Here is a 19,909-nt window from a genome sequence, read left to right as displayed (position 1 = left end):
AGGAGGAGGAGTTTGAATTTTTAAAAACTCAAGATTATTTCTCTTTGAAAGTAGCCCAAAACAAATGATTTTGTTTCAAAACCGAATACATGCATGAAGTACAGAGAATCTTGTGACTTCTTTGATAGCTTCAGATGAGAAACTGTGACTCAAATCAAAGAGATTTGAGCTTATCTGACAAGGCAAAGTGAATAGGAGTCTGAAAGAGTCCCTCCCACAACCTTTAAGGTACCTCAAAAGTGTCTTGTTGACAGACATGACAATTACAACCTATGGCAGCGTTCTGTGATAGATCTCTAAGAGTTACAGAAAGTCAGACTCCTACAAAGCCCACACAGAAGATTAAACCAATTTATACTTTTGAATTTATGCTTTACCTTGGGTAGTATGAATCATGAGTTACGTTCCCAGAGCTATCACCTGAGTTTAGAGAGTAGACAATGATTTGCAATAACCATTTCCCTTCAAAAGGATCGCTGAAGATGTATACTCTAATGGATGCCAACTTAAAGAAAAGCTTCTGCCATTCTAGTTTAGTGACACTGGTGAAGCCCCAGATTTTTGGAATCTATTAATGAAGTCTGAAGGAGTCTTTTCATACACATACTTAAACACTTGTGTCCTGTTTACCCAAGAATGAGCATCTGAGGTGTATTCACCGATGAGTGATTATGTATCAACTTTCCCCGTCTTAAACAAAAGACAGAATTGAGAAGATACATGAAAATTGTGACACATCCAATGAGAATTAGGACTAGGCCAGAAGCTGAAAGTTCCTACAGCCAACAATCTGTAATACTGATTTATACTTTATACTTCTTCTCCAACCCTTTCCTCAGCAAGCATTGTTTCAAGACCTCAGACAAATTGTCTGATTTGTTAGATTTATATTTCATCAAATCAGCTTCCATATATGGTGCAGATTCCTTGCTACTGGGAGACAATGAAGGGGACTTTGGCACTTTTTGAGTGTTTCATGTACTACACTTTCACTGGTGTTTCTAAAAATAAACTCCAAGAAATCTAAGAAAGAGAAAGCCTTAGTAATGGCGGTCTCTCTCTTTGTTCTAAGTGATTGTCCACAGAAACAATGTTGTATATGGTTTTAATGGTCTCTGTGCACACATTAACCTGTCACATAACTTAAGTATATTACTAAGAAATAGCTATTGATTGCCACGTATTAGGTTTTTATGTGAGAAAATGAAGAGCTTCTACTGCCTGAAGAGGAGAAAGAAAGGGGTGTTTCTGGGCACCAGAACATTGTTAATGCTTAGTAGTAGGAAACTGCTTGTATGGTAAAACTAACTACCCAGAAGGCATACATTAGGAATTTTTAAGCTCCAATCTATAAATAGGCCCCACATTTTTTCCCAAAGGGGTGGTGGTAGTGACTGTCTGTGTGTAAAGAAACAGTGAATGAATACTTAAATACTTAGCAACAAAGAAAATAACTGTGAAGCACTAAAGACAAGGATTATACTAAAGATGACATTCCTGAAGCTTATGTGCCAATCAGAAGGCTGGAAGGACAGCTGCAGAAGGAAGGTAAGCCTAGCTCCCAAGACCATGCCTGGCAGCATGATGGTGTTCATGTGTCTAGTTTGAGAAGGTCTTAACTTAAATAATGAGACACACAGTGTTTCTCTGTGATTCATAAAACAGAAATCATCTCAAGGGCAAGATGAATTCTTCACAAGCATGAATCTGGGATTTAACTGAGTGAGTGCTCTGTACACAAACACAACCAAATCTAACAAGAATACAGCAAAGGCTGGGGAGCTTGATTCTCAAGTGGCACTCCTAGGTACATGGAGGCTGCTTGCCAGTGACAATGTAAAGTCTATTCAAGTGCTAAGGGAACAAGCTGATAAGACACTGGCAAGACACAATCCCCTGCCAACCATGACCAAAGTTTCTATGTAAACAAAAGCAAAGAAAAACTAATTAAGGGAAATTATACCAATAAAAGTGCTTATTGGCATACATGCAGAATAACTCAATATGCTCCAAAATACCCACAGCATGGAACCCAACAAACCCCAGGAAGGCAGCCCAGGGCCCCTTAATTGTATTCTTAGAGAAGTATATCTGATGAAGAACAGACTCAGCACTGAGTGACTAATAAGGATGTGGCCTAGATTAGGTCATATTCAAAAATCAGCCTACTGGCCTCCACAGTTGACTGGGTCTGGTTTAATGATGCAAGCTGAATACTCAGGATCCTTGGTTAAGAAGAGACACAAACCCTGGAAATAAGATAATGTGGTGGAAGTTTACTCTTTTCTTGGAGTCCCTGCTACTTCTCTATCTTTGTCTCTATCACTTTTGATTTTAAAAACTTAGGGCTGGCAGTGTGTGTAGCTCAGTAGTATAGTGCACGCTCATCATGTGGGAGGCCCTGGGTTTAATCCCCAGCACCAAAAAAAAAAAAAAAATTAATAGCCCTAGTATCAAATTTCATGCAAGTGAGGTAAGAGCTGGATGAGAAACTGAAATCATCACACAGTTCAGTCACTGCTTTTCTACGTGAACTTAGATGATAACCTCTGGTAATCTGGCTTTTAGTTTCCTCTCTCCAAAAGAGTCCAGGTTTATGCGTCTTTCAGGAGAAGGTTTAGGAGGAACAAAAGTGCATGTGACACTCTCTCGCAGCACAAGGCCCAGGCTGTCATGAAGAGCATTTAAAATGAAGGCTTCTTCAGGGCTTTCTTTTCTGAAGCTCTTTACTTTCCTTTCTTGCTCCATGAGCTTGAGTTACCCTGTAGGCCCTCCATCATAGCATTTACCACAATTGCAATTATCTGAGTAATTAGCAACATCTTCTACCTCCACTAAATGTATCTCCATGAGGACAGGACTGTCAGTTCTTTCAATCAATGAACATGACCCCCAACACCGAGATGGTGCAGGCATTCCCGTTGGTAATGTAAATGAACAAGCAGGCACTCTGGAGGCCAGAAGCTTACTATGGGCAAGCAATCAGTTGAACATGTTTTCTCAGTAACACCCACATTTGTATCCTCTCTATCTGCAGATAGGAGCTTTTAGGAGCTCTACTTTCTACACAGAGTAATAGGAGGCAGGGTGAGACAAAAAAGAAATACTTACAGGCGGGGGCTTCTTTCTCATCTCAAAAGTGCGTGTGGCGCCAAAACTGAGTGAAGCGATGACGGGGCATCTCCCTAGTGCGGGTTCATCATCGCTGTGCCAGTCCACACTGTCCTTCTCGTTCCGATAAAGATTGCAGAGTAAGGAGTTGAAGGTGTGGCCAGTGTTCCCCTCAATGCGGTTCTTCAGGGTGCTCAGCACAGGATGCCACTGTAGTCAACAGGTCAAGGCCAGTGCAGAGGCAGTTACACAGGCACGAGATGGCAGCCATGTGGAAAGAAGAAAGAAAGGGCAAACAGGTCAAGTTATAAATGGGGGCATGGAATAAGCAAACCACACGGAATGGAGTAAACAGTAAGCAAGAAGAGTTAGCCTAATTTCCTTCCATCATTTTAATTTTGAAGCAAGTTAACCTGTGGAATGTTGTAAAAGTACTAAATTTGGTACAGCAATGTCAGAACCAGGGCCTCTCTACCCACCTCATCTTTCTTGTGTTAAATACATGGCCCTCACCAAAAAGCAAATGTCAACATATTCAGGGCAGTTCCTGTGGTAAGCTATCAGGGGGGCAAGTGAAGCAGAGAAGCTGATGGGCAGCCAAGTAGCACAAACTGAGGAGGGAAAGAACTCCTCACTGGATGTCTCTCTGTTCAATCTATTCTTATTTGATTCTCAAGGGCAGAGTTGCTTTTAAAAAAAGATATTTAATACTTCGAGTGGCTAACTTCCTAAAAACAGAACCTGGAGGGGAAAAAATTCTTTTCTACAGAATAGGAATCATGACATGCACTGAACACTGTAAGGGCTGTAAACTCCATCAGACTTCATGGGATACCACAACCCTGCCTCCTATGCCCTGAGTTCACTGAGGTAGTGCGTATTTAGAACTGTCAGGGGCTACACTTTCCACAGGAAGCTCCTATGTGAAGCTTGTCGTGCTGGGGATTGAACCCAGGGCTATGTGCATGCAAGGCACGCACTCTACAAACTGAGCTATATCCCCATCCCCAATAGTATTATTTTTAAAACCATACAAGACTATTCAGTGTTTTCACTATTTTAAACTTGCACTGGAATTTGCGCTGTTTGAATTTTTGCTAGAATTCCGTAACTTCCAGAAATCTCAAGGGCTCTATAGGTACTTTAGGACAGTGTTTTTTAAGCTTTATCCTATCAAAATTATTGAGGACCCCAAAGAACTTTTATTTATATGGATTATTGCTATTGATATTTACCATATTAAAAATTAAGACTGATGATCTGGGAATATGGCTCAGTGGTAGAATGTTTGCCTAGCATGTGTGAGGTGCTGGGTTCAATTCCAAAGAAACAGAGAGAGAGAAAGAAAGAAAGAAAGATTAAATTATTGATTAATTTATTTAAAGTACAATAACAAATCCATTATATGTTAATATAAATATTCTGTTATAAAAATAACTGTAATTTGTAATGCAAAAAACTGTTTTACAAATCTCTAAAGTGTCTGACAACAGAAGTAAGATAATTCTTCTTTTATGATTCTGTATTCAGTATGTTAAAATGTTATTTTCATTGAAGTACATGAAAAAAAAAATTAGCTTCACCCAAATATGTAGTTTATAGTTCTTTCAAATAATGTGGCATCTGAAACCATTTTAAACTTTTTGAGTTCTTTTTTGTTGTTGGTTTCGTTTTTGTTTTTTGGGGGGGGCGAGGGGATACCAGGAATTGAAGTGACGGGCATTCAACCACTGAGCTACATCCTCAGTCCTATATTTGTATTTTATTTAGAGATAGGGTCTCAGTAGTTACTTAGCACCTCACTTTTGCTGAAGCTGGCTTTGAACTTGCGATCCTCCTGCCTCAGCCTACCAAGCCTCTGGGATTACAAGTTTGTACCACCACACCCGGCAAACTTTTTGTATTCTTTTGCATTTAAATCTACTGGTCCAGCTTGCACTTTGGATGAAATCTTTAACCCAATATTATTTCATAACATTCCCCAGGATCATATGGAAAATACTAGTTCAACTGAGTTACTATACAGATTTTCTAGACATTGAAACACTTCATTATACAACAACAAAACTCACATCCATTAATACTATACTGACCTTGTCAGAAAACTCTAAGTAATAGGAAGAAGTCAGGCTTAAAGTAATGGATACCAGTTTTTCAAAGTTCTAATTCTTGTCCAAGTTCAACTTCTATCATTAGTAATAAATCCTGTTTGTTGTTTTCCTTGAAGTGACACTGACTTCATTCATTTATGAGGAAATAGATACCAAGCACTCAAGTCTGAATAACCAGTCTGTTTCTTATTGTTCTTCTAAATAATAATAGCCCATGAAAAAAGCAGCTAGTTCAGCTTTAAGCTCAAACAAATGCTTTCTGGTTTGTAGCAGGTGCTTTGTGTGTACTTTCAATTTCATCCAACTAGTAGGAAGACATGCACTCAAAGGCCAAGATTTAAGAAAACTAATAATGTCTACTCTTCATGAAGGGAAATTCTTAAATGAAATCAGCATTTTTTTAAACTTTAAACTGGAAGTGCACGGTGGTGAAGAACACAATGACTACCAGTACAGCTAGGTGACAATGCTTACTTAATTCATACTACAGTGCCACCAATTTTATTCTCTAGCACTTTTGTAACATCAGTGCAAATCAAAACAGTGCAAACACTGAATAGTCTTATATTATTTTAAAAATAATACTATTGGGGCTGGGGATATAGCTCAGTTTGTAATGTGTGCCTTGCATGCACATAGCCCTGGGTTCAATCCCCAGCACCACAATATTATAATAATAATAATACTATTGAAGATCCCCCACAAAAGGTTTCATGGACTACCTTCCAGAGATCCAAAGCTTATTCCTCAAGAACTGTGACTCTGAAGAACTCCTCAAATGTCTGTGTACATGTTTGGTACTGACAGAACAGGTGTTTGGCAAAGGCAAGCACAACATTATTAAGTATGTCACATGGTTACTGTCAGGTAAAAGTGCCAGGGAAGCATATGTGAGCATCCCTCATTGAAATGGAAACCATGGTTGAAGGTGGGTGTCCTTGTTATAGTTATCAGCATTATATCCTAAGCAGAGCATTTTAAAAAATAAACAGTGACAACAAAGAAAACTTGGATCAATACAACAAAAATGTTATTAAACTAACCTATGTTCAAGAGAACAAATTCCAAAGTGAAATTCCAAAAATAATGTCAGTAATCTGTAATTCCTATTTATTTTACAGCTTTAAACTTATCTTCATGGAGCTAAAGATCAGATACTAGAATAAGAAAACCAAGATATAAAGGAGAAAGGTAGTGTTTCTATAATGTGACTGTGAATCTAATTAGCACCTCCCTGATTTACTTGGGGGCTAAGCACTGTGATAACATCAAGTTTGCATTACATTTTGAAGTGGGTATATATTTTTTTCTTGGTTATTTCTGGTAGTTGAAGTAGATAGAAAGGGAGAAAAACGGGGATAATGAACTAGAGGATTAATTTAGACTCTTTAACCAATACTCTATATACAGATCCTTCAGAACTGAATGTCTAAATTAAAATTCAGCGTCATCTCACTGTTCAGTGAAGACATTCTATCCTTAAAAGACATTTGAGAAAAAGAGTATGAGAAAACAAAAATCACAGAGGAAAAAGATTTCAAACAATGTTTTGCAGAGTCCTAGGTACCACGAAGGTGGTCAGAGTCTACAGTAGGAGAAGGGGTAACCAAGATGGTGGCATTCTCAGCCAGTCAGTGCTTGGATCTGGTTTACCTACTGGGTCCACATAAGATTTATTTGGAACAAATCTTATAAAACAAAATTAAAAATATATGACTGAACCTGACTCTTTTCCATTGGATGTTAAGCTTGAGGTAATAAGGATTTTTAAATTAAACAAGTACCCCAACATGCATACACACTGTGAATCCTCCTTTTAAAAAAAAAAAAAAAAAACAGAGAAAGGGGCAACTTCAAAACAGTATATAAATAAACTAAATCTATTAACAAAAAACACAGAAATTCCAGATTAAAGAATTCCAATATGATAATCTTAATATCCAACAAAAGTAGCTTGCTTAAAATAAGTTATGGAACATTATGCAGCTTTTAAATATGGTGAAGAATATTTAATGGCACTAAAGAATGTTAATGATATATGGCTAAATGGAACAGAGTAGACATAATTGATTTTTTTAATGTATTTTTTTAATATTTATTTTTTTAGGTGTAGATGGACACAACACAATGCCTTTATTTTTATGTGGTGCTGAGGATAGAATCCGGGTCCCACCCATGCTAGGCGAGTGCTCTACCACTGAGCCACAATCCCACCCCAATTGATCTTATTTTGATAGGAAAATTCCTCTACATATCTTTGCCTAAAGTAAAAAAGACTGGAACTAAAACACCAGGTGGGAAAAAAATCATTAAAATTTTAGAACTCTCCTTTATGTTATTTTAAGTTATCTACATTTCGAATAATAAGCACACATTACATTGTTTAAAAAAGATTTGTCATACAAAATTATTTTGAAGGGTTGTCAAAAAAAAAAAAAAAAAAAAAAAGGCCCCCAGAGTGAAAGACAATAAGAAACTCTATTCAGCAAATCTCATATGACACATTTACTCTGAAATGGTGCTTCTTCATCAGGGCAGTTATGCCTCAGCAGATGTATGGCAAGGTCTGGAGTCACTCTGGTTGTCATGATGGTGTGAGAGGAGCCACTGGTCATGGACACCACTACACATCCTACAATGCTCAAGACAGCCCTGCACCAAAGAATTATCCAGTCCAAAATGTCAGCAGCACTGAGGTTGAAAAACCCTGTTTTAAAGATCAACTAGAGTAAAAAAAGAGCTTCTTCCCGACAGCCTGGTTAATCCCCAACTTCAGCTGTGACTGTTGACAAGAAGGTAATTAATTCTGACAAAAACAAGCATAGTGGTCTATGTTGGACTGGCCTAATTCAAGTCTCTCCATGTTTCCAAATCAACCTCAGTTACAAAGGGTCTCGACACTTTCCTAGGTCACATTCTAAATACAGCACTAGGAACCAAAGCATATCTCTTTTGTAAAAAATATCCCAGACAATGTTTTATCTGTGAACATTTTAGTAAATTGGTGGTTTGTGTTTACATATTACCATAAGTTCCAAAATGTGTCACATTTCTGTGTATCCAAATGCCACAAGCAAAACTCCATTTTCTTCAGTCTGTTTCAATAAAGCATAGCATTATTTGCCAAAGGCAAGATTCCAGGAACTAAACAGGGAGTTATTTCTTGGATCTTAATTCCATCCGCTGGACGAGTTTAATTTATATACTAAAATATCTTTGTCTACTGTCATGGAAATTTTTAAAAACCAAAAAAGCAGCAGAAACAAGCCAAAGTGGTAATAAGTTGGAAGTCTGAGGAAATATAGGCATAGAATGAATACAAAGTTAACAAAAATAAAAAAAGTCAGATTTTTTTTCATAAATAGCAAAGAAGTCTGAGAGATGGAAAAAGACATTCTAACCTCACTGGCTAGGCATAAGGATATAGCCACACAACAAATGTGTAGCAGGGTGTACACAGAAGGGTCACAGCCAGAAAGCCTGGGTAGGGAGGTATCAGAAGAAATAGTTCATGTTCTGAAATCCTGGACTCCAGTTCCAGCTTACTCTAGTTTTCACTCATCCTGAATTCATCTATGGATCAAGGATGACAAGCACAAAGTCTCAATTTTAAACCCAGAGGATTTTATGAACTAGCAATCCTCCTGTACCTTTGCAAAACAACTTATTGTTACTCTATAGTTCTCAAAACTTACAATAGATAGTCTATAAAATTACACCAAGGACAATATTTCAACATACGTGAGGATTTGGTTCCATAGTGATTCTTGAATAAGTGTACGGAAGTTCTCCATACCATGCTGTAAGTCTTGGTTGTGGATAAGTTATATCTAAGAGAGAAAATACAGGGCTCTTGAGATGGTTTAGTGCTATTCAAGGTGTACCGACTGTGCGTCAACTATAGGCCTTGCAATGTGCAAGTGGTCAGGAGAAACACAGAGGAAGAGAGGGATGGGCTCTGACCCAGGTTCCAGCATCATGGACATGTTAGGCTTTAGTGAGTAGGACGGGTGGGTAGAGCTAGCAAGGAAGACGAGACGGAGAAGACACAATAGCAGAAACAGCCTGAGCAAAGGCTCTGAGATGAGAACTGTGACTTGTTTGTTTCAGTAATGACATAAACAAGAGTCTCAAAAAGGCAGGCTATGGAGCCTGGACCCTTGCAAGCAGGAATTTGTGGCACCAATGTCCATGAGAAAAACAAGGCAAAGCAATCACCCCTGTGTTCAACACTGCCCAAGCCCTTTTGATTCCAAATGAAGGAAAAGGGTTCTGATCAACTGTACCATACAGCTGGCATTAGCCAGAAGTTTTTGATGTTTGAGTTTATTTAGCGAGGAAGCTATCTATAGATCTGCTGTTTTTCCCACAACTAATATCAATTACAACCACAGTAAGCAGCAGCAGCTCTGGAGACGCAGCTCACCAGTAAAGTGTATGTTCAGCAGGGGCAAAGTTCTGAGTTTAAGCCTCAATGCCAAAACAAACAAACAAGACAGCTAACCTTGGCAAAGGCCTACTTACTATGTACCAGGCATTCTGTTAAGCGTTTATCATGCCTTATCTCATTTAATTAACACAACCACCATATAAGACAGGTATTATTATTATTAGCTCAACTTAAAGATATAAAAACCAAGGATTAGAGAGTTACTTAACTATAATTTGCTTAAAATTAACAATTACTTTGAATGACAGAGCAAGTATGGTATGCAAACAAAGCTGTGCTGTAGGAACTCCTGGGATTTGGGAGAAAGTTGCCCCATAAAAGCTGACTCCTGTTCTGATGCGTGAATAACAAAAATGAAGTCAGGATACATTGCCTTTCTTTACAGAAAATTTAAATTCACACAATGTGCCAGGAAGGAAACACCGAGCTAGAGCACAGACGACCCCCAGTGACCATCTGTGGCATAACAGGCAGCGTTGGCTGTGGCTGCCTACAGAGGAAGGACAGGCTCCAGGTCAGGTAATAAATTCTGCTTCAGCTTCACAAGTTCAGTGAGTGCTGATGCTGAAACCAGAAGAAACTGGACTCTTCTGGTGAAAGTAAAATGAGAATTAAAAGTCAATAAGAGTAAATGGAAAAAAAATGTATGCCAAATAGGATCAGAAAAAAAGAAAACTCTGGACGCCTCCATGAAGAAAGAAGGAAGCTAGCATCTCTGGAAGTAACAGAGGGAGAAACCGACATAAAGGGAGTGTGTCAGCAGTGCAGGCAACCCAGCCTCCCCTGGCCCCTTGTGCTCTCACCATGGCCTCCCTGACCTCTGGGCCTTCGCCAGAGTCTCTTCTGCCTGGAGTATTCCTGTCCCCTGTGACTAGCTACTTCCTGCTCCTCCTCAGGGTGTCAGGTCAAATCTCTGTTTAAGACTGGCTGTGGTGAGCAGAGGCAGAGACAGTGGAAAACACTCTGAGGGAGACCAAGGCAGTGCCACTGTCGCCTCGCAGATCTACTCACCCTCTCTGATGCCCATCCTCTGTTTCCAGGGGACGTCCCGGCAAAGCTGTTCCAACATCCAGTCAGCTTCTTTCAAGTCAAGGAAGCCAGGATACAAGCACACCCTTGAGGCAGAAAGAACTGCTATTAGCTAAAGAACATGGAAAAGATGGGTTAGATGTCTAACCCTGAGCAGTGTTCACCTGGATCCTCCCTCCTGTGGGTAGATGAAGTCATTTTTCCCCTCCACAGCAAGCAAAGGCTAATATCACCCAGGTCACAATGCTCCAAATATAAAATAAATTCCTTCCATGTTAAGCCAAATTAAGGGATACATGAGAGCTTCTACAGACTGATTCAAATACAACTCAGAATTTTAGTACTACCAAATAAAAATACCAAGAATTTAAAGGCCAGAAATTATCAGCATGGTTTTTAGCTGTGAAATCTTGGGAAAGTTAGTTAACTCTCCTGAATCTTGGTTTTCTCATTTACAACCCAAAGATCATACTCATCTTTAGTTTAACAACTAGTGGTCTTTTAAGAGACTATGCCAATTACATGGAAAGACAGAGATCATTAATGACTATATCAAAATAAACAGATGCAAATGAGGATTCTTTCTCTCACTGAATGCATGTTTATTTCAACAATGCCAATTTAGCTCAAAATCATTTTGTGTATCTTTCCAAAGAAATGTTCTGAAAGCCCATGGGATAGTCTCCTGAAGAGCCTTGGTGGCAGCCAATCTTCACTCTGAAGGTGCATTCCATTATTCAAAATTCACCTGAAGCCACAACAAATTAACAATAAGCTGTAACCAAAGTAATGCAACTGGTTCTGTGTAGCTGTTAACTTTGCTTAAAAGGGGAGATTCCAAGCAGGGTGATAATGACAACAGTGCCAACGAACTTTTTAGAGACTTCCAAGTCTAGCAGAAGATCCTCTAAGCAACTCACTTAGATGTGTAAGCTCTGCTATATTTGTTTTGAATGTTTCATTAATTTTATAGTGACAATTAGCACACTTATGCATTACGGTGAGGTTTTCAAAATGTTTTTAAAATAATAGCTAATGTCTTGTACTTTAACTACTGAAATCCACCCTAATGTAGCAATATAAATGACATGTAATACTATATAATTAGTATTTGTAAGTAATTCACAAAAAATAATACAATAATAATATAATGCAGCACTCACAGCAGAGAAGTCAAGGATAGACTAAACCCAACTCTAAAATGAAGTTACTACGCAGCTGTAAAAGGACTCAATCTCTCGAGGCTTCTGTTCCTCATCTGAGAAGCTGGGGTAGTAATAGTGACTATATCTGACAGGGAGGCTATGAAAATATTTTCACACTAGAATATTATATATTACAAGATTCTTATTCCCCAAGAACTTAAAGTGCAGAAATTACAAGTCTGTTTTAACAGATTATAACTTGGTGATAATTATAGTCCCTTTCAAGTGAGGAGTCACTTACCTAGATACACCTGTGGGTGCCAGGCTGATTTCATACACACCCTCCTTGCTAAAGAAACAAAGGAAAGAGAGGTGTTAGCACGAGGCACTGGGGGAAGGGCTGTCCTCTGGAGTCTTAAACTCTGGCTCACTAAAATCACATAACCAGAGAGCACTAGGAGGGAGGCACAACCCCATCTTCCTCTACCACTGAGATAAGCAGCAAGGTGGTGGTACATTATTAACAGCACTGCGAACAGAACGCCGACAGGGTCAGGCCATGGAGACAAAAGTGGAACAAAATCAATTCTCATTCTACTCTCTCATATTTCACCCGTAATTTAGCCTGGAATCCATTATACAAAAGGTTATCAATAGAGACAAAGAAATGGAGTATCTTCCCTTTGGAGAATTTGGAATAGGGTGTATTTACATCCTGTAAATAACAAGCACATCCTGGGGCTCTGTGCTTCTGTTGCTTTCAAAGACACGTTAATGTGGTTTCTCCTCTGAGAAAATTCCTTTAATGGCTGCCCAAAATTGCCTTCAAGGTCTTCATGATCTGACTTCCTCTCTGAAAGCTCCCACAGATTCATCATCCTCCAGCAACAACTGACCGTTGGAATCTGCGGAACATACACGTGGCTGCATTTCTAAGCCTGTGCATGTTGGAAGGCCTTCCTGCCATCCAGCATCCCTAACCCAATCCATCTTCAGCTTTGGTACCCTGGAGAATTATAATTTACCCTTCAAAAATTTCACTCAGCCATCACCTATAAACAATTCCTGATCTTGAATCCATGCAAATATTGTTATCAATCTCATCCTGTGACTAGTATTAGTACACACATACCTACCTACTGTTCTACCATGTACAAGATTATAATTTGTTTACATGTCTATTCCATTTTCTAGATGACAGTCCCTTAGGAACAAGGAGTGGGATGGTATAGTTCCCTATTGCCTGCACATAGCAGATGGGCAAAAAAGTTTACTGAAATAAATCAAATGTGGAAAAGTATAGAAATGTTGCAGATGCGCAGGGTGTATTAGACTTGGAAAAACAGCCCAGACTGGACAGGTCCATCAGTCAAGACAACTGTGTCAGATCCTTCTTACAGAGAATATGCAAAGGGTCAGGTTTCAATATCACCTTCTGTTATAGGAATTAGTAGTTCATGATCTCTGATCTCTTACAGACCCTTTAAGCCAAAAATAAAGAAATTACCTATACAGTCTATACAATAATGCCAAGTTTCTGTAAATTATCTACATAATCTCTTGGTGTGTGAGCATGAATACAAGTTTTAATATGATATATTTTGGCTTATATTTAGAAACTGGCTCACCCTTAATATGGAACACACTTCTAATTATTAAAAATATAAAATTTTGCAAAGTTAACTTTAGATAACAAGAATTAACAAACCCTAGAGCAAACAGGAATGGATTTTGTCATCCTTCTCTTGACTTACAAACTGACAATTACCTATTTTTTTTTTTCAGCCTCAATGTCCCATTTGCAATGGGTTTTGCTTATTCCCTTTATCATCAATGAAGGAAGTGCTATACTAATTTTTTTTTTTAAATCAAAGACCATTAGAACTAGATTAAGCCTTGAGTGATGCAATCCAAATTCTTAATTTTACAGATAAGGAAACTAAAATCCAGAGAGATGGGAAGAACTTAACTAAGGATTAGTTATAAAGTTAACTAGTGACAAATGAAGACTAGATATTTTCCTTGAAGTATGTTGACATTTGTGTTGGTTTCAAATTCTTCTATGTTATGTTATGTTATTTGGCTATTTCAGTTTGGCTTGTATGTTATGTTATTTGGCTATTTCAGTTTGGCTTGTATACAAGCCAAATAATATAACATACAAGCATAAATAGCCAAATAACATAACACACAAGCCAAACTGAAATAGCCAAATAACATAACAGATGGCTCATGGGTAAGAACACACACCTAAAGCTAATTTGCTAAAATAAATGGATAGGTTTTATTTTTTTAATTTTTTTTTTTTTAGTTGGACACAATATCTTTATTTTGTTTATTTTTATGTGGTGCTGAGGATTGACCCAGGGCCTCGCACTTGCTAGGCAAGCGCTCTACGGCTGAGCCACAATCCCAGCCCAGGATAGGTTTTATTGACAATTTATTTATATCAGATGGAAACTGGGAACCAGGAGAGAAGGCAAAGCATCTCTCACCAATTTTGGATAAGAACCATTTTTGACACAGATCAATACAAGAGGAATATTTAGTATCATTTAAATTGCTGTGAAACAATCATGTGGTTTTAATAAATGGGCTGTAAGGTCATTTGGACTGCCAGCAGCTCTCGTGAGCACAACTAATAAAATGGTACTTTCGAGACTTCTCAAAAAGCCATGGTCAGATGACTCAGAAAAAATTCCCCTCTGTCTTTAGCAAGAGATGTCTTAGCTTACTGTCTGCAGATATCAGTGAAATACAGCCAGGAAATCTATACCAGAATCAAAATTTAATGTACTGAGGTCTTGCTGCATTTTCCATATGATCAGCAGATTCAGAAAGTTCTCCCAAAAGATCAAGTTCAAAGACATCTGAGATGGACACATTCCAACCTAAAATTAAGACACTTATTGGGCCATTCTCATCCAGCTAGAAAATTCAGAGTGAGGGAAAGATCCTGGGTTCTCCCTTTCACTGTGGGCAACAATTACAGAAAGGCAGCAAGTTACTTACTCAATCACTCGTGGTTCCGGGGCTCTACGTACTACCTGCAAGGAAACAGGCAGATTTTAATTCTTGAGTGATTCCTAATCCTCAAGGAGACTCATTCACCACATCTTCTCATTTCTGGTCAAAATAAATCAGGTTTATAACTATACCTTTTTTATTCCCACCTCTCACTATCCCATCAGAGACCCTCAATTCCACTCTTCAAAGAAGAGCATTTACTAGCAGACAGAAAAATACAATTAGAATTAATCAATTTTCCCACTGGCCAGGAAAAATCTCCTTTATGTAAAGAAGGAAAAACCTTCTTTACATAAAGGAGATTTAAAAAAAAAAACAGAAGACATCATATAAAATAAGGACATTTGGTAACTATTTTTGCAATAATTACTCTAGCAAGATGCCTGATTTTTAACTCCTTTTCCCCCCATATTATTAAAAAGTGAGAATTGGGATATAGATCACTTGCCTAACATGTGCAAGGTTCTGCATTCAATCCCCAGCACAGCAAAAAAGAAAAAAATAAATAAAAGAAACAAAAGTGAACCTACTCTTTTTTCAGAAGAGCGTTTTGCTACAATAAATGAAATTTCAATTCAATTCCAAAGACATCTGCTGTAGTATCACTAGAGACAGCATGGTTTAGAATTGTGAGAACTCATATTACCCACGCAAGCCCGAATCATGGCATAAGTTCACCCATCTACTAATGGAAGAGTCTCCCTGCCAAAAAAAAAAAGGGTGGGGAGATAACATATGACCATAAACTGGGGCAGAATACAAATAATCCTCAGACATATGAGGGAACTGAAATATTTCAAATTCCTTAATTATTATAGAATTTTTGCTCTGCTCTTCATTAGTAAATTTATTCAGTCACTATCTGAGTCCCTGCTATGTTTGTTACTGTTGAAGGAGAAATAAGACTTTACCTGCTGAGGTTCTCTAAACACAAACTCTCTGTCAGACAGATGAGGCTCCTTGTTCCTCCAGGTCTGACTAGAAGTCTGATGGAGATGGCTCCTAGCAGTGGTAGCTGAAACAGGAGAAGGATCACCTTAAGCCAAGGAAAAGTCCATTCCCATAAACTTCTGCTGGGTAAGGACCAATAAAACCCACTTGGAGATGATATCTATGACATCAAAAATTAATTGGTAAAGTCAATAGAAGACCTTGCACACTGTGAAGGGTTTGAGGGTATTGACTAAATATGAGGAACACTAAAGACTGACCTTTAGCTCATCATACACAAAATCAGACAAAATGCCAGCTATGTTTTAAACAATTCCTTAACATCAACTGAAATGGGAGTTTATTATAAGCCAAAAGGATATATAAAAAAAGAGGATGATAGCTGTTCACATCCATGAACACCCCCCCCCCAAGTCCTACAGGTTCTTGCCTGGCTTCGCAGTAGCCTGGCTCTGGGCAGGGGCAGCCCAGGCTCCCTGCACTCGGGCTCGCCTTCTTTTGTCTTCCATGTTGACCAAAAAGGTTTCTGCTCTGAGCTTTCAGATGATTTCATTCCTGATACAAACCACACAAAGATAGCTGTTTAAAAAAAAAAAAAAAAAGCACTTTTAGTTAGGATTGTGAAAGCTTGTCCTATTAAGAGGTAATTATAATCCTCTCAGGCAAAAGAGATGGCTCAATAACAATCAGAGCTTCTACATAAATCCATTTCTGTCATCACAACATCTCAACCAAGGAGCCTACTAAGTCACTTGGGACTGCTGGCTTATCCTTTGGAACCTCATCATAGTACTTTTACTTCTTTCACAAGTGCATATTAAGAAATTCTAAAACCAAGAACTATCATAAATTACATAAGGAAGCTGTAATACTCCCATTGTCCCCTATATGGACGTTGAGAAATAGGCTAAGATTCAGTTTCCAAGTACATTTCCATATTCCATTATCAAGCATCCCTAGCAGCTTATTAAAAGCATCCGTGGGCCAGACACAGTGGAGCATGCCTGTAATCCCTGTGGCTAGGGAGTCTGGGGCATAAGGATCACAAGTTCAAAGCTAGCCTCAGCAACTTAATGAGGCCCCGAGCAATTTAGCAAGACCAAGTCTCAAAATTAAAAAAGGCTGGGGATGTGGCTCAGCATTTAAGTGCCCCTGGGTTCAATCTCTGGTACCAAAAACAAAAACAAAACAAAAAACACCCATGGCAAATGAACCTGGAGGACTTCATGCTATGTGAATAAGACAGGCATAGAAAGACAAATACTGGTGTAGAATCTAAAACTGTCAAACTCATAAAAGTAAAGAGTAGATGGTGATTATTAGTGGCTAGGGGACAGGGACAGAAGGGGGAATGAAAGACAATGGTCAAAGGGTACAATGTTTCAGTTAGACAAGAGGAGTGTTAGTAATCTAATACATGAAATGGTGACTGTATATTTCAAAATTGCAAAGAATCAATTTTAAATGTTTTTACCACAAAAATGATAAGTATGTTAGGTGATAAATTTATTAGCTTGACTTAATCATTCTATAATGTAAACATATATTGAAACATCAATATGTACCCGATATACAATTATCATTAGTCAGTTAAAAATAAAATTTAAAAAGAAAATCAGGGCACAATGGTATGCACGTGTAATCCCAGTTACTCAAGAGGCTGAAACTGGAAGATAGCAGTTCAAGGCCAGTCTGGGCAACTCAGAAAGACTCTGTCTTAAAGGTGGAAAGTGGGTGCTGGAGATGTGGTGGAGCACCACTGGGTTCAATCTCCAGTATGGCCAGGTGTGGTGGAACACGCCCATAATCCCAGCAGCTTGGGAGGCTGAGGCAAGAGGATCACAAGCTCAAAGCCAGCCTCAGCAACTTAGTGAGGCCCTAAGCAACTTAGGGAAACCCTATATCTAAAATATAAAAAGGGGCTGGGGATGTAACTCAGTGGTTAAGCACCCCTGGGTTCAATCCCTGGTACCAAAAAAAAAAAAAAAATCTCCAGTATATTAAAAAAAATTAAAATATCTATGGCCTGCCTCCAGAAAAATCTGATTTAGGATAGATAAAGGTGTTATTCTTTATTATAAAAACACTGTAGGGCTGCGGTTGTGGCTCAGCAGTAGAGCACTCGCCTAGCACATGCAAGGCCCTGGGTTCGATCCTCAGCACCACATAAAAATAAATAAATAAAATAAAGGTATTATGTCCAACTACAACTAAAAATAAAAAATAAAAACACTGCAGATAATGTGCCAGTATGTATGTACAGTTGAGGAAATTAATAGTGGGTATATTAATATTAAAATTTAAATAAGTTCCAGTCTTTAATTGAAAAAAATCCACCTCATAACAGCCAGTAACACTGTCTTGACATTTTTGTCAATAAAAGCTTAACCCATTGTACAGAAGTATTCACAGCTACAAAAAACGAAAACAAAGGAGGTCAGGCCACATGTTCTGAATCTATAACCCGCTTCTTTACGGGTCTTAAAAAGGTTCACATCTCAAGTTCTGTAAATAAAGTAACAAGTTCATTTTATACCTTATTTAGCTTACAGATTCCCAGGTCCCATGCCCCAAACGTTCAGTTCAATAGAGCTGAGCTGGGCCCAGGAATCTTACGTTTAACAATTTATCCTAGATGATAAAAATTACTTCCTTTAATAAGTGGGGAGATGATAGGGGTTGCCATTTGCCTATAGGAGTACATGACATAATTAAAACCAGTTCGCTAGTCCCACGAGATGCGTTTCTCTGTTTGGCATTTTCTCTGAATTAAGGCCTTAAAATCTTAACACAACAACTAGCTGTCATCCCCAAAGGGGCCATGGCCTGCTCACCCGCACACTCCGAGCACAGGGAAGCATGTGATTTGTCAGGGGACAACTGCTGAAAAATCATATTCCAGATCCCCAACCCCACAGTCACTGCACTGTGGAGTCCCAAATCTGCCTGTTAGCCTCCAGCCCGGGATTCCTGTGCAGAGAAAGCTCAAGGCTCCTACTGCAGGCACTCCGGGGCCTGCCAGGACTCGCTCCAACCACATCTGTCAGTTCCCAGCGGCATAACCTGTGACAGATGACTGCCCCCTTTCTGAGCCCGCTTCTTCCTCAATATACAGAGAAATCAACACCCCACCCCCTTACGTTGGGGTGCGGATTAAGCGAACCTTGTCCTGGATTAGGGCTGGCTCCTTTCCCTATCTAGACCCTTCTCCTTAAGGAGGCCCAGGATGTGGTCCCAGCGGCCGACCACTAAGGAACCTCAGGGGCGGCCCTCACACCCCCAGCCCGAGACCCCCAGCGGAAAGCTCGGAGAGCGCACCTGAGGGCGGAGCGCGGCTCGGAGATCCAAAGTCGCTCCGCCTAAAAGCAGCGCCCGGGGGCCTGACCCTCCGCAGCCTGTGGTCCGGCGGGGAACCTTAAGAGTGAAGCACCAACTCGGGCATCTACCAACCACAGGACGCGGCGTCATGCACTTCCTTCAGACGTCACGGGCCAACGCGGCCGCTTCCGGTGCCCGGCTCGGAATCCGGGTAGCTCCACGTGCCCTGCGCCTGGAGGGCCGAGGCGCAGAAGAAGCTGAACCGGGTTGAAGCTGAGGGCGGGGATTGAAGGTGCTTGGGTGCGAGAGGCCGGGGTCTGGCGAGGGAGGAAGTGAAGACACGCCTCCTAAGCCCAGGTCCTGGGGACGTGAACTCCTCGAAACTGGAGATGCGGAAACAGCGACCGTGTCCCAGCGCAGCCTTTGGGAGAGCGAGGGACTTGGAGTACCAGGTCATAGTGCGCCCAACCCACGGATCTGTGTTTTGTCCTGAAACAGTGAAAGCCTAAGATGCGCGTCCTTTATGTTCACATTGCAGCCTGGACTTGCCTGGATCGTAGCACTGACGACCGGACCTGGGACCACGCCTTGTTGGTCTCTGCTCTACAGCGTTAAGCCGGGTTTGCCCGAGTGAACAGACCTAAATTCCAGTCCAAATGCCACCGCTTAGTAGGTGTATATCAGCTGGGGCTGATACTCTACTTATTTTTCTAAATGGGCATGGTTACTGTTGGGAGAATTAAATGAAGTGATGTTTTTAAAGACTT

At 39.7% G+C, this 19,909-nt stretch overlaps 1 protein-coding gene across 2 annotated transcripts in view; it reads right to left on the bottom strand.

Annotated features, from left to right (window-relative positions):
• Positions 1 to 19,266, bottom strand: part of Alkbh3 (alkB homolog 3, alpha-ketoglutarate dependent dioxygenase) — a 33,874-nt gene extending 14,608 nt beyond the window's left edge. The window contains exons 1-8 of one of the 2 annotated variants that reach the window (XM_046456351.2): positions 19,143 to 19,266; positions 16,255 to 16,403; positions 15,785 to 15,888; positions 14,859 to 14,893; positions 12,148 to 12,195; positions 10,684 to 10,787; positions 8,964 to 9,052; positions 3,112 to 3,321 (exon numbers count right to left, since the gene is read on the bottom strand). In XM_046456351.2, the coding sequence (XP_046312307.1) occupies positions 3,112 to 3,321; positions 8,964 to 9,052; positions 10,684 to 10,787; positions 12,148 to 12,195; positions 14,859 to 14,893; positions 15,785 to 15,888; positions 16,255 to 16,333 (669 nt within the window). In that variant the 5' untranslated portion in view covers positions 16,334 to 16,403; positions 19,143 to 19,266. Of the gene's footprint in view, positions 1 to 3,111; positions 3,322 to 8,963; positions 9,053 to 10,683; positions 10,788 to 12,147; positions 12,196 to 14,858; positions 14,894 to 15,784; positions 15,889 to 16,254; positions 16,404 to 18,658; positions 18,901 to 19,142 lie in introns of those variants that run through there. The other variant, XM_046456357.2, reaches the window with a different exon arrangement.
• Between the last annotated feature and the right edge of the window lie 643 nt (positions 19,267 to 19,909).

This window comes from Marmota monax, unplaced genomic scaffold, assembly GCF_021218885.2.
Source record: "Marmota monax isolate L192 unplaced genomic scaffold, Marmota_monax_Labrador192_F-V1.1 WCK01_AAM20220418_F8-fsc00047, whole genome shotgun sequence".
NCBI classification, from domain to species: domain Eukaryota; kingdom Metazoa; phylum Chordata; class Mammalia; order Rodentia; family Sciuridae; genus Marmota; species Marmota monax.
Note: the sequence above shows the minus strand (reverse complement) of the source record. Positions and strands in the feature narration are given on the sequence as shown.